General features: G+C 42.6%; 1 protein-coding gene across 1 annotated transcript in view; it reads right to left on the reverse strand.

The window, feature by feature from the left end:
• Positions 1-15,315, reverse strand: part of LOC136363562 (unconventional myosin-X-like) — a 121,093-nt gene that overhangs the window by 37,125 nt on the left and 68,653 nt on the right. Inside the window, exons 28-37 of the mRNA XM_066322904.1 lie at positions 13,493-13,639; positions 12,683-12,783; positions 10,742-10,808; positions 10,192-10,284; positions 6,499-6,567; positions 5,515-5,597; positions 3,809-3,917; positions 3,033-3,113; positions 2,020-2,144; positions 1,055-1,169 (exon numbers count right to left, since the gene is read on the reverse strand). Coding sequence (XP_066179001.1) covers positions 1,055-1,169; positions 2,020-2,144; positions 3,033-3,113; positions 3,809-3,917; positions 5,515-5,597; positions 6,499-6,567; positions 10,192-10,284; positions 10,742-10,808; positions 12,683-12,783; positions 13,493-13,639 — 990 coding nt within the window. The remainder of the gene's footprint in view (positions 1-1,054; positions 1,170-2,019; positions 2,145-3,032; positions 3,114-3,808; positions 3,918-5,514; positions 5,598-6,498; positions 6,568-10,191; positions 10,285-10,741; positions 10,809-12,682; positions 12,784-13,492; positions 13,640-15,315) is intronic.

The following is a 15,315-nucleotide window of genomic DNA, read 5'->3' on the forward strand; positions in this document are numbered from 1 at the left end:
CACAGCCTAGACTATCAATTGGACTACCATCAGCCCTCTAGGAAGAAGAGGAAGAGATCTTGCTCTAATAAATATTATGGTCAATCCAATTACTGAGAAATAATTGCTCAAAGCAACAAATGTCATTATCTGAGCTCCTGGACAAATTAAATGTGCATGATCACTAGAACCACTTCTGGTTTCATTGTGGCACTGGAAATATTCTGAAGTACTTTTCTGAAGGCTTAAGGGCAAAAAAATGCAAGAAGTTGCTTTGATGTACTACCATCTGCTCTAGATTTGGACTGCAAACCCACTATTGAGAAATACTGTCTGCATTGGACATCATCCATCTTGGAATATTCTTTGATGAATTTACTGAAGTATGTGGAAAGTTGTGATAGAGACAGCTTCACGCTCCCAGATTTCTATAGCAATATACCTCAAAATGCTCACATCTATTTCTGCATGAAAATCCAGACTATTCCAGGCAAGAGAGAAGTGTTAAACATTCACCAAAACAGAAGCAAGATTTGAATTACGCAAGTGGGCAGAAGCGTTTGGATACCTCTTCATAGAAAATGTATGCTAGCATCTGGGCTCGCTGCAAAAGCATCATCTGAGCTTCCTCAACAGAAAGCTGTCATACATCTGGTGATGCAGCTATTCACAGCTTAGATATATACCAAGATTCAGCTTACTGCCTCAGGCAAGAATTTCAGTTAGTCAAGCAGAGTAAAATACCTGACACAAGAGGCAAGAGTTAATGGCACACATTACAATTACATAAAATGAGACCTGTGTTTGTTCCCCTTGAATCTTTAAATTGATCAGACACAACAAAATCAATCTGGCTTGATCAATTAGGAGTTTAGATAAAATTCAAAAAACCTGCTATGAAATATTTGAGATGCTGCACTGCTGAGGTCACTGGCATAGGCCAATGTATTGAAAGGATCATGACTGCAGCGCCTTGCAATCTGACCAGATGCAATCATATCCCCTTGCAGCTGGACACTGATGAAGTATCTTGGTTTTACCCAACTGCCATTCTTTCCCCACACTGATGAAGTACCTTGGTTTTACCCAACTGCCATTCCTTCTTGCTGCTGTCATAGGTCTGAAGAAAACCTGCACATACAGCTTTGCTGTTGTCTGAGAGGCTTGGCCCCTTCACAAGCATCTTGTACCTAAGAACAAAACAGAATCTCATCAGATTACAGATGACAGTAACTGCCCCCTCCCTCTTTCTTCCCAATCTTTTAACTCTAATTATCCTCCTCCCATTAGTCCTTCTTCCTCTGGGACCTTCCTTCTTCATGTTTGCCTTCCAATTTGGAAATTTCCATCCCCCAACCTTTATCTGTTCCTACCACACTGGTAATTATTGTTGCAATCCCACTTAAAGAATACAAACTCAACAGAATTTTTCAGTAAAGAACAACTGTCTTTTTGAAGCATGTGCTTTCATCAGACACAAGTTATTTTGTTCAGTATAGGGGTGGCATTTAGTGCTCCAAGAGACAAAGGAAGCAATGTTCAGCGTCCCTTCTAGCCTTAAACTTCAAAAAAATCCTTTTGATGTAGCTCATTAAAAGAAATAATCACTCCTTCCAATATTAATCATCAACTATACTGTCCATTAGAATTTTCTTCAGCTGCCTTAAAGTTTTAAGCATGGTATTTTCCTTTTACATATTATGACCAGCTGGATTTCACAGCATCACACTAGGAAATCTGTGGCAAAGCTACCAAGAGAAAAAAAAAAAAAAAAAAAAAAAAAAAAAAAAAAAAAAAAAAAAAAAAAAAAAAAAAAGACCAAAGACCATCTGGCTATTTTTCCATTCTGACTTTTAGCCTAAAGGCAAGTCTCCAAAAGGCCTCCCAGATCAGTCTATGTATGATATGAGCATTAAGGACATGGTTAGAAAAACATCCCACAGATGATCCATACTAGAAGAAGCAGTTAAAGAGGGAACAGTCATATAGAATTCTATAGTTTGGGGCTGTTCCAGCATACAATACAATGACAGCAATTACCTGCTGAGAAAGTCCTGGAAAAGGCGCCGTACAGGGAAACCTGCTCTGCGAACCTTCACTGTCTCCAGCATCCCTGAGTACCGGAGCTGGTTTAGCACCACATCTGGATTAAAGAGGTTCGGCGCCTAAATAATGATCCAGAATCAAACCAAATAAGCGAGGCAGTCACAGGCTGTGCATCTCTTTCACTGCAGAAAGCCAGCCCTGCATATTTGGGTATGCCAGGTAAAAAGGGGGAAGTTTGGGTCAAGGGGAAAGCAACCTCACAAAACTGCATAGTGCAGAATAAGGGACAAAAGGGAACTGGGCTGATTCTGGAAGAAAAAAAATAACAGTTTGCAGACTGCACTCACAGTTGGACTATGGCAGGAAAGCAAGGATACAGTGTCTTAACACATACAGAGTGCAGAACCCTGACTCAGATCTCTTTGCTGTCTCTCAGTTAAACTGGAGACAAACTACAGAACTCTTTTCTGGCATAAATCCCCCCAGCAGCCTGTCCCCTGCCATATCATTCAAGGTTTCAAAGCACACAAAGAAAAAGGATCAGTTCAGAGCTCCGTACCCAATCTAGCCAGCAGCATGCCCTCCCACCACAGCTCACAGGACAAGCAAGAGCCAGCCTGTCCCTAAGCACTGTGACTTGCTCATGATGCATCCATTCATTCCAGAACAGACTGCTCTACAGGCACCATAAACAAGACTGATTGCTTCTTCTACCACAGCTCTGGACTCTGCACAAGCCTGGTTAATTCTTCAGGTTTCTTAAGCACTGAAAGAGGTGGGAATGGCTATATAATTTCATATTCAGCATGCAGTCTTTCCATCTGATTACCAGGAGGAGAGTGTCTTTTTTCTTAACTGTAAAATAACATGAGAATATAGAATGAAAAAGGAAGGTGGGGAGGAACTGCTCTTACTCTCAGTTTGAGGCACCTGCTAGGCATTTGTGCAAGGGCATGCCCATGCAGGCCTGTGTCACATGCACACATATGGCTGGGAGACAGACTTACCTTTTCTGTATTTGGTTTGATGCAGCGGATGAAAAATGGGTTGGAAGTACTAAGCGTGGCCATCAGGGAATGGAGAGAATCCTAAAGACCAGCAAGAGAGACCCAAAGGATCAGTCACCACACAAGGGAAAGGGGCTGCATTTGATGCAATAACGTCTTCATGCAGCCCTTCCAGTCCTAATGTTCTTTGACTGTGCCTACCAAATTGCAATAACCCATGAGATTCCTTCCTGTCCAAACACACCCACTGTTTGCTCTTAAGGCTATTTATATGGCCATCCTTATTCTTGGAGCTGTATAGCTTTTGTGAGTTAATTTTACAAGTCTCTCAAACTTTAAATACAGGGGGAAAAAATCCAGTGAAATGAACAGAAGATCTGCAGACAATCTAAGTGTGTGAGATTCATACTTGCAAGGTCCTCCTAATAAGGTTTTATTGGAATTGTCACTACAGTTGTAAAAATATGGCCTAAAAGGACAGAGACACTTAGCTAAAACACCAAACCAATATGAAAGATCAAAGAACCTCAAGAACCTCATATACTTAGCAAAGTATTCTTTTCCTCTGCCACCCTGCTCAGTCTTATCATCTCATATTTTATACCAGACAGAAATCCTTGGGGCCGTGGCACTGTCTTTTTTTAGCACTGCAACATTCCTCCACATTTTCAGTGCTGGACACAAAACAAGGATGAATGACTCCTCTTGGCTGCAGGCCTTGCTTTACCCATCTGCTCCTCCCCAGAAGCCTGCTGCTCTCTTGGAAAACATCATACCCTGAACTGGGAACTGACAGTCGGTCTGCGCCTCTGGGTGCCCATCTTCAGTGTCTCTTCACTGCAACGACTGCAGACTCTTTCAAAAAGGTCATAGATGAAGTCCAGCCTGAGGGAGAAGAAAAGAATTAAAGATGCAAGATACCTACCACCTGTGAGAAGATGGTTCTTACTGTCAGCTACTGCCCTGTCCCATTGTGAAACACCTCATTTTTATACCTGCTGTGCCAGAGCAGCTGCAGGAAGCAGTTCAGCTGGGCACTTCAGTGAGGAAATTAATACTTCCCATGTGGCTGCCTAGGTCCCGTGGGCTGCCCTGTATGCCACACTCAGCTGCAAAGCCAGAAGCCCCATTTCACACTTTCAAGCAGGAAAGGAAAGGAAAATCTCCATACACAAAGGAAAATCTCCATTCTGCACTGGCTAGGACACCTTCCTTGAGCAAGGAGGGAGTACTCAAGGGACACCTCCCTTGAGTAAGCGTATGCCCCCAGGCAGAACTACCCTGAAGGTATCCCAGCTGGACTGGTGCTGTCATGCCTCCCAAACTAGCTCTCATGATTAGCCCCCATGACATGATCACAAAATTGGAAGCCCAGCTCTTCTGTGTCCAGAGGAGTTCCAGAGCTACCTTCCATGTAGGTCAGTTCTGGGGAATCTTCCACCATTTTGCCACTACTGAGACATTGGTGCTGGTTCCTACAAAGCTGCACGAAGTTCTTCAGAGCTGCTTGTGCCAGTTTATTGTTATGCCTGCTTCTGGCCAAACTTCCCTTCTGGTATGTTGAAAAAGCCTGAGTCCTTTTATTATGCTGGACAATAACAACCACAATTCTGGCCTCAAGCCTTATGTAAAATGTTCCTCAGGTGCCACTGTCCAAGTAAGACAACTATGAGCAGCTCATAGTCTCAGCTCCCTCAGGTTGTTTCAAAGCTTCTCAGTGCACACTCTGCAGCAGCTTCAGAGAAGACACAGTTCTGAAACAGTCTCATCAGGCTGGAGCTCCAAGGCAATACATGGACTGTGGCAAGAGGCACATGGTAGAGCTGCTGCTCAAAGACTTGTAGGATCCTCTGTGTTATTAAATGCCTCCCTCCTACTAGACCCCACTTCTTTCCCAGACCTTGCTCAAGATCAAAATTAGCTAATTTCTCTAAGATCATGTTGCAGGACTGGGATATACCATTAGAGTCCATGCCTAGTCCCACAGAAACAGCTCAGTCTGGCTCAGGATAAGGACAGATGATTTCCACTAACAAGCATGCTGGAAAACAAGCACCCTCTGCACAAAGGCTGGCAACTGACAGCACGGCAAAGACCATTGACTCATTCAGGGAAAACTTTGCTATTGCTGGTATAGGGAGGTAAGGCAAAGAAGGAAAAGGAAAGGGAGAAGGGAAGGGGAAGGGGAAAGGCAAAGGGGAAAGGCAAAGGAGAAGGGAAAAACCCAGATTGCCTGGAGGGACATCTGTCATGCTCTTAAAGCTCTTTTTAAAACTGGGACAACATGAGTCCTGATTAAATCTGTGCCTCGTTTGACTTCCCCAGCTCTTCTTTCTTCTATCAGGACCCTTCAGCACAAAGAGAAGAATGATTAAGAATGTTGCCTGATGCTCTGGCAAAAGCAACTGCTTTCCTTGGTCTGGTTTATTACATGAATGCAGCTAAGTTCCACCCAACAGATGTGGCCTCCTGACAAGCATACCTGCTGTCCTTCAGCATGTTTAAAATGTCATCACGAAAGGTGTCTCTGTTCTTCTCCAGAAAACCCCTCACATCATACAGCACCTGCAACACAGACACAGCCACTAGAGCAGTGCCCTACAGATCATTAAGTCCTTCCACATTTACATGCCAGTGTACAAGGCCTCCAGCAGAGCTACACAGTAACACTGCAGGCATGCGCCAAGATCTGAATTTCTGGGGTCAAAGAGCTACAGAGTTCTGCAGTTACTGGCAAGAAAGTGGCTTTCAGCCATCAATTAAAAAAAAAAAAAAAAAAAAAAAAAAAAAAAAAAAAAAACACCACCCCACAAAAAAACCCTCAAAAACAAGAGCCAAGTAAAACAGCTGCAAAGATTTGCCTGGCAGGAGAGGGTCTCTGGGGAAATCCTCTGCAAGGTGTGAGGTAAGCAATTCACTTCAGGAAAGTGAAGAGAATGGCCACCCAGTGCCCCAACCTCCCAACAACAAGTGCTCGGCAGATTATTCTGGGAGGAGGCTAGCCCTTCTTTAATGTGCAGGTGTCCTCCCTTGACACACCTTCATCTACTTCATATCGCTTCACAGCTTCACAACAAAGAGCAACGTTTAACCTTGAAGGCTTGGGAACCTTTTTGCAATAGGTATTCGGCCTTTCCTCCTCCTCCTCAAAAGTCAAATGTTCCTTGTGACTTTTGAGTTTTGTTTGTTTGTGAATGTCTAAGAAAAGACAACATGAGTAACAGAAGAAAGGGGTTTATCCTCCAAACAAAAAGTTACCTGAGAAACTCAAACATCCAAGTTGGAGAATATAGTACTAGGGAGGGACAAGCTATTTAAGCCCATTGTATTCACTGTGTTCTGGTATGGGACATCAACTGTGTGGAAACACATGGCTCAGAGACATTCTCGGTTTTTGGAATCTAGAACTGAGGACCTCAAGTCCAGAATATACCAAGCATCTCACAAACACATCATGAACACCTACCTCCCCTGCATAATGCCTTATGCCAAACTGATGGTCTGTCACCCGAGGCTTTACATAGTAGGGATTGCTCTGAAATGAAATAAAAATAAGCTGTCTTATAACGCTGGTACAAGAATAAGTAGTCAGTCAGGAACTCTGCTATGACTATGAGAAGGCTGGGATGGGCAAGGACCTTTGCTCTTGCAGAGCCCGACCACATCTGCTGCAGCTATCTGCAGCTACATTACAAATATGTTACTCAAATTTAAGATGGAAATATCCAGCCCTTCAAGGCATTTCTCATGTGAGCAAGGGCTTGCAGAATCAAGGCTGCAGAGGCATGCCATGGATGAAATGTTAATTCTTGTGTGTCTGACACCTGAGGAGACTGAGCTCCACACAAACCATGTGGTGCAGGACATAGGATCAGGATGCAGGGAATATGGCAGCTTTGCATAACACCTCCACACCTTTTCTTCATCAAAGGAAATAACTTAGCAATTTCCTGTCTTCCTCTATATTTTATCTTTCCTTGCACCTTTCTTTCCCTACATTCAGTATTCAGTTTTCCTTTCTCGTTTTTCTCTCTCATTTCCCCCTCCTTTCTCTGTTCTGTGAAAACCAATTTAACTATTTAAGAGCAGTCATGCTGCTCTAGACCAACAATCTATCCAGCTAAGTATTCTGCCTCTAGCATTGACTATGTAGGGTAGAGTACAAACAAAGTGAGTAAATAATACTTTCATTCTACTATTCCCTCAAACTATTTCTATGAGGCCTGCCTAACTAGTAACCCCAAATAGATTTCTCTTTGAAATACTTGCTCATTCCACAAGTGAACCCATGCAGACTTCTTGCACCTGGAGTGTCCTTTCACTGGGAGCTCTCAACCAAATACATAGTGAACTTGGATTTAAGCCTGGCTTCCATTAGTGCCATTAATCTTCTACACGCCATGTGACTTTTAAACCCATCACACTCACCCAAGTCATCTTGTCTCCACACTGCAGGTCCCTTTGATGCAGTTTTCTGCAGCACTGAAGCTGTCCCAGACCTGCTGTTTAGCAGTTCTGACAGAAGCCCAGCTTGAGTGGAGGGGCCCCATGGTGTACATGGTTCAAAATGAAGGTGATCTACAGACTATACAATGCCATAACAATGTTTTCTGCTTTTACTGCTAGTTTCCTGGGAGCTTTTACTACTTCTTTGGGGGATTTTTATTACTGCTGAGCCCTGTGCTGGTATTTCTATGGAACTCCATCACAGCCTGTGTCTGGGCCTCACTTCTGAAGAACAGCAGTCAGTTCAGGGGCCATAATTTCAAAGGTGAAGTTGAGACTGTTTTCCTTCAGGCACAGCATTTTACATTTATCTATGCTGCTTTTTATTTTCACTTTACAACACAATCAGTCTCATGAGGCCCCTCTCAGACCAGCCTTGCCCTGTGAGTCAGCAGAAAACCTCAGTGCTTGGCACAGTGTCTCACAGGCCTCCTGTCACTGAGCTAACTGACCATTTACATCCTGTGAATTTACACACAGAACTATAGGCCTATAGTTTCCTACAATGCTTTCTAAAAATTAACATAATTCCCCACCTTCTCAGACAAAAGTACTAAGAGAATTTTAAGTAAGATGTTGCATGATGCTGTTTGTAATTCAACTCTTTCATCTTCAAGATGTTTTAGCAGTATTTAGCAAGTGGACATCTTCTGATGCTGATGTTTTGTTAGTGCTACTGAATTTTTTTTTTTTTTTTTTTTTTTATTTTCACACTGATCCCATTTTGTTGCTCTTCCCTTCTCCCCATACAGTCATCTTTTTCCAACCACAAACTTCCCTGTCTTCCACTCCAAACATGACTGCTACTGGATCTCTCATGTGGACTGGCATCCCCCTCTCTACCAAGACCTTATATTTCACCCATGCTTATAACACCTTTGATTCCTTCTTCTGTCTTCCCTATTGCTCCTCTCTCCAGTTGTTTCAGAGGTCATATTCTCCTAATTCCCACCTTCATGCTTTTTCTTCCTTAAGACTACAGCATTCCACAGAAAATAGAGAAGAGGGCTTGTTCTCCTCAGGCTTCCCAGCAATGCTGGCTGGATGTCTTCCAATGCTCTTCCAGCCAGCACTACAGATTTTAACTGGTAAAAAAAAATGCTTTTGCCTTCAGCAAATGCAAATCTCAAAGTACTCTCCACTGTTCTTCCCTGCACTTATAACTCAGCTTCTTCCATCCCTTGCAAGCTTCCTAGGGTTCCATGTTAACTGCTATTGCCTCAAAGCAGACAGAGGTGACACTATGAACAGCTTAATGAAAAGGCTACTTAATGCACAGAAATCACCAAAATAGCAACCAAAATGTAGTGGGGCATAAAGGAATGCAAAATAATACTGGCAGTCTCATGCTGCTGTACAATAAACCACAGGTACCTTCTTACCAAGGGAACTGCATTCTGGTCTGATTATTTATCTCAGAAAAGAATAGAGAAAAAAATATGTAGACAAATTCAGAAATTAACAGCAGAAGGAAAGAGGAACTTTGCAACGTCTCCATTTGGAGACAAACTGAAGAGTTTGGGACAGTTGAGAAAGAAAATTCATAACAAGTGATACATTAAAAATATTCATTAGTTCTATATTAAGAAATACCAACAGCAATTTAAAGAAAAAAAAAAAAAGACAAATCAAGCATTTTCACATTTCTTGACCTACAAGCCAAGGCAAAGCCACAGCGGACAAAATTGAAGGCCTTGATTTAAGCCTAAAGAAAGTAAATGTTTCCTCAAAGCTGTAAGTAGCCAACCAAAAGTCATTGCTATTGCTTCTAATTTGAAGTCATGAATATTATTACTAGCAGAGTTACAATGCAAATATGGAAAAATGAGACTATCTGCATCTATGTAAATTTAAAAAAATTCAAATAAAGGACACAGATTTGTATGTTTTCAGGCTTGAATGAAGCCTGAATTAGAAGACTACAAAATATATTTTCTGACAATGTTCTTACTAAAGAAGTTAATTATTCCATAAGTCCATGCTACAGGCTTTAATTTGCTTTGTTTTCAGTCTATTTACTATTTAGAACAAAGTGTTGGCTGTACCAGAGACATGGTATGGGATTGCTACAGTGATCTCAGTGGGGTTTCTGTGTCCCCAGGATAGCTTTCTGACCTGCATGAAAAAGCCGTTCCACTACTATGTCCTGAACACAAGAAAGGGGATGAAAGAATTTAATTAATTAGGAACAATAAGAGAGCTTTCATTAAAAGTCATGAGGCAAAAGCCGTCCCCAGCCCCAGGAGACAGATTTGACATGCTCTGGAGCAGACTGCTGTGAGTCAGCTGGCAGGAGAAACCCACACACACTGTGCAGCCACATCCTGTGCCTGGGGTGCTGCCTCGTGTCCCGTCGCAGACCAGCAGAACCTGATTCCATCCCATGCTGCAAATTCAAACCTCCTCTGCCCACAGCCTGTGGAATGCACACTCCCTCTTCTCTATGTGCACAGGAGACCATTCTCAGGTTGCTTTACATATTACTGTTGTTCAGTGCAGCTTTATTAAACACTTGCAGGTTCGGGCCTAAAGCATTTTAAATTTCCTGCATAAAGCACATATTTTACATCAACAAAACCTTCACTTTAGGTTTTGAAATGCTGATGGGGCTAACATACTGATCATTTGCCTGCCAGGTTATTTTCTTACTTACCATATGCTGGCTGTGAAGTTTTTCCAGAAGGGTGTTGTCTGTGCCTTTGGGGAATCGACTCTCTTCATTCACCAAAGCCAGTAGACCTAGTTTCTACAGCAAAACAAGAGACAGGCTTTTACAGTCAGCAAAAGCTTTAACTACACAGCACCAAGCCAAGAACTGGAGATTTGAACAGTCCATTGAGCAATAACCCTTGAGTTATACCCAGCAAAACTCAGACTGAAAGCAGAATTCTGGACAGTTAATGCATTCAGCAAGCAGAACATAAGTGGAGATTATTTATAAAAAAAACACATTAGAGTTTTACTTGAATGCTAATCCTCGTCTAAAACTATGACACCCTTCCTAAGCCTGCCCTCAACAATAAGCCAAGATCTGCTTTCTTGAGCCGGGACTACGGGTACAACAACTCATACTTTTGCCAGGTCACTATGGGAAGAGGATCTAAGCAACTATCTGCTTTTAAAACCAGGAAATGTCAGGGAAGATCTCAAGACAGTCAGCAGTCCCCATCGATCCCTAGAAACTATCACAGGTAACTACTTACCTTCTCAATAAGGTCCAGGCACTCTGCATTATCCATCCAGTCAATGGCTTCCCAGTTTATCCCTTCCCTGATAGTAAAGAACAAACACAACGAAGTTATGAAATGGAAGATCCAGTGTCCTGGGGTGTAGGAGAGCAGAAGTAACTGAGCCTGGCAGCTGTCCCAGGACTCAAGGTGATTTGCAGGAATTAGGCTTTGCCATGGCTGAGGAAAAAGAATAGGGGACAAAATGCTCCGCTAACACAAGGAGAAGGAAATAAGAGACGGGCTTTCTTATCCATACCAGTGACTTAAGCGGATGCTTTTGTTATAGCCATTGAGCAAATTTCACGTGAATTTTGGGACTGTGCTCTTTCTGGAGGGATAAGCATCCGCCCACACAGTGGTGATGATGGACAGTTTGCTACACAGCTTCAGGAGTCAGCTGCTGACCCACCAACCTGGAAAGCAGGCCTGAAGGACATCTATCAGAAGACTGAACCACAGTTCACAGATCCACCAGGAGAAGAGACTGGAGAGAGTTTTCAGGGAGAGTTTTGAGGATTATGACACAGATAAGCTTTGGCCTGACATGCAGGGAACCTACAGGGTGGGCCTGTATCTTTCAGAACAGGAGCTGATGTAGGTACAGCAGTACAATAATGTGCTTTGAAAATCGCCAGTGACATTCTGTAAATCTGCTGAATGTGTTTTTCACCCTTACCCATCTTCTTATACTCCCCAAATAAAGGATATGTCTGTTTTCAGAATGCAGGGTATCCTAGGATAACTCTTAAGAATAAAAGAAAGACTAGAGGTTATGAGTGAAGCTATTTACTGACATTCTGATACAGACACCTTTCAGGTGGAGACTAACATTTTGAAGATAGTGGAGCTGTTGCCTCCAAATGCCCAGGCTTCATACTTTAAGGTTCAAAGCATCAAAATGAGATGCATGAATCTACTTATTAAGCCTGAGGAAGCAGAGTTTATATGGTGAAAAATGAGCTTTAAGTACATTGCCTTAGAATAATTTTATAAGTAATCAATAAAAAAATCCTCTCATTCCTTCCAAAGTTCAGCCACAGTATTTAAACTTCTACGCAACCATCAGGAAAGAATAATTTGTCATGATGGTGCCATTTTTAATACAAGATTCCTGCAATGGTGGAACTGGCCTGAGAAGTGAGCGCATAAATAGCCTTGCAATTTTGTAATCTTTAGAATTAAATGAATTGCCTATTGAACTGTCTCCCTTTACAAGGCTGCTCTCATTTGCCCTCACTGACCCTATTCAATTCCCTCATTCACAAACATAAAGGCTTCTGTTTCAGAGCAACAACTGAAGTATTTGTCTAGCAGCCTTCTCTAGAAGCAGAAATACTCTAGAACATCACAGGTACTTCGCAAAATACAATCCAATATGAAGCCCACAGAAGAGGAAAAAGCTGTGCAGAAGGCCCCAAGCTCAGGAAACAGCCTGATGTAAATCTTGCTGAAGAGAAGAGTCCTTTTCACAGTATAGGAATCTATACTAGGAAAGAAAGAGCTGTCAGATAGCTCTGTCTATCTTTTGGGGAATTGACTTCTTGCACACCAAGATTCCATCTGCATTACACCACCACTGTCATAGGTAAATCGTTACCCAAGTCAGTAATATGCCCAGTGACCATGTACTCCAATGGGTTAAAGCCCAGGAACTTTCCATTCAGCTGAGAGACAGGAGGAAATCTGGAGTTTCTAAACACTATAATAGAGAATGCCTTTTCCTGGAGACAAGTGACTTAGGCTGGCAAAGGACATGGACAATGCTTTACAAGACACATATGTGGTCAGGGTTGTACTACAGCCCAGCTGTCTTTCCTGCTTCAGTGGTAGGGACTGAGCAGCACAGGAGGAATGATGTCCCCTCCCTCCTACTACCCATGAAAGCAGCAGGGCCCTGCTCCCATTGTTTGTCACCTGTTGTACTCCAGCTGCTCCAAGGAGAAGATGTGTTTGTTGAAATATTCCTGGAGTTTCTCATTTGCATAGTTAATGTTAAACTGCTCAAAACGATTCACCTGCAAAAAGAAAAAATATAAAATTTTACATTCTTGTTCCTGAGCTCTAAAAGAATCTATCTCAGGAACAGGGAAGGTGCCAGGCCTGGAGTGAAGCCAGAGAACATAGTGGTGTCAGGCGGATATGAAGAGGACAGTATGGAGAGGTTCCACTAGGAGAACAGCTTTTGCAGCCCATGCAAGGTTAATTCAGTAAACCTAATTCATAATAAAGCGTGCTAAAGACAGTTATGTTTCTCTTCTTGGAAGAAAGAAATAAATTCTAAATTGTTAGGTCACCAGGCTTTCTCTTCTGTGGAATATCTGAGCAGGCACTCTATGACTGTTCAACATACATCCCACATCAGCTGTAGTTGGAAGCATTACACGCAGGATTCTCCACACAACGCAAAACAGATGTAAACAAACAATGCACATGTAGGAATTGGGTATTTAGTTTGCATACAAATCAAAAAGTCGGTATTATCTATCACAGCAGATCTGCTTAGGGTCTGCATCACAAACCAGACCTTGAACATTGGCCTGTATGAATATGGCTGGCAGAAATGGGCAGCTAAATATATCTTTCTGCTTTCAGGGGAAAGTGGTAGGGTAGAGATTCCAGAATACCCTATGCTACCCTTACCAAGATGCAAACCCACCAAAGTTTCTTCCAATATGCATCAACATTTCCAAAACCAACCCACCCCACAAAAAACAAAATCCTGACCTGAAAGTTCTCGAAGCCAAAGATATCCAGGATGCCCACAGACTTAAAGTTTTCCTTGCCTTTGATCTTTGTATTAATCTTGCTAATGAGCCATGAAAAACACTGGGAATAGAGTGCCATAGAGAGAGAGTCCCTGGAGTCAGCTGCCTGTAAATACAGAGAGAACAAATGAGTCACAAAGAGAATAGAAGGCATAAGGGCCACACGAATCTCTATGGGACTTCAGGTTCCTCCACTCTTCTTCAGGTTTCTTTGCCTCTGTCTTGGCTGTGCACAGTGCAGTATTTATTTGTAACAAGTTTTCAAAGAGCCAGGCCACACACAGACAAGCCATAGTTTTTGGGCAACTGCACTTGAGAGGGTGAAGGAAGTAACAAAATCAGTGACATTTTTGTCACTTTTCTGTGGAACAAGTGCTGGGACAGGGAAGGGGGCAAAATACCTCACAACTAAGCCCACAGCAGTAATCTGTATCATCTGAGCCAATATTTGCAGCCACAGGCAAGGTACCTGGGTTCAGTACTCCTAGCAGAGCTCTCAAATGGGTATCTGCTCAGTTTTCAAAAACTGGTAGGGCAGGATTTAATAGAATATTCTGTCACCAAGTTACCCTCAGAAATTCCCTTTCCAAAACATTCCTGCAAACAGCATTATCCTACTGGAATCCAGTTAGGCTGGCCAACAGCCAGGACACATGCCCCAGAAGTTCATGGGTTGAAACTTTCCTGCAGTTGACTCAACATCCCATGCAGACATCATAACCAAGTGTCATACATGGAAAAACAATAAATTAAATTGTGATCACTAACAGGCAGTAGATAATTTGGTGTATGTAAGCGTGTGGATGAACACCCAAAATCAAACTTTTGGTATCTCAAGCAAAAGCCTACTACCTGATAGCTGCACAAGGAGTGGGCTGGTTGCATATTTTGATAACACTTGGACAAACAAAAGTGGCATACCTTAAATCCTCCAATTAATAAAGAGACATGAGACAGAACCACAAACTGGGAGTCTGATCATGTGCTGTCCTTCTGCATATACACTATTTAAAAAGGGAAACCAGAGTTTAGGGTTCTGGAAAGAAGAGAAGGCCAAAAATAAGAGTCCCTAACAAGAACACATGATCTCAAAGGACAGAAAAAGGAGCCAGGAGAGAAGATGGCAAAGATCATGACTGCAAGAAAGATGCTGGAAGTAGGGAAAGATCCTGGAGACTGGAGACATGAAGATAAATGCCAGGGCATGCCCAAGGACCTTGGTTGGTAGTACCTGAGGCTGATAACTGCAACTGCACAATATAAACCCAGAAAAGCTTTTGCCCAGCCCTCCTGGACAAGCTGCAACCTCCTAACTGGGAAAAGAAGTTGACATTTTGAGAATTCTGGAGAGTGTAATGCTGAGGGGTGAGCAAGCCAGTACGTAAAATAATCAAGTAGGGTGAAAGCTGTTGTTTTGTCATTTCATAAATAAACTGCAGTAAATAGATTACAGGTTGCTCCCCCTGTCTCATCTGTGACACCAACAGGGCAATTCCTTCAGTAGGCCAGACCAGCAATGACAGACCTTCTAAATTCACCCTTGCCCTCTTCAGTTCATATAAATAATGTGAGCTCTTTGCTAATGGCACAGGCCAACTGTTTCTGATCCCTTCCAGTGTCTCACAAACTTCTGAGACCCAGCCTGCCAGATCCTCCTTCACCCAACCATACCGGTTTTCTCCTTTCTCTTCCTAGGTACTATTTCCTGTTCAGCAGCTCAAAGTTGACACAGAACAACCTCTCCTCTCCACAGAAGAGAACATTTCAAAGCATGGGCACACA

This window comes from Sylvia atricapilla, chromosome 7, assembly GCF_009819655.1.
Source record: "Sylvia atricapilla isolate bSylAtr1 chromosome 7, bSylAtr1.pri, whole genome shotgun sequence".
NCBI classification, from domain to species: domain Eukaryota; kingdom Metazoa; phylum Chordata; class Aves; order Passeriformes; family Sylviidae; genus Sylvia; species Sylvia atricapilla.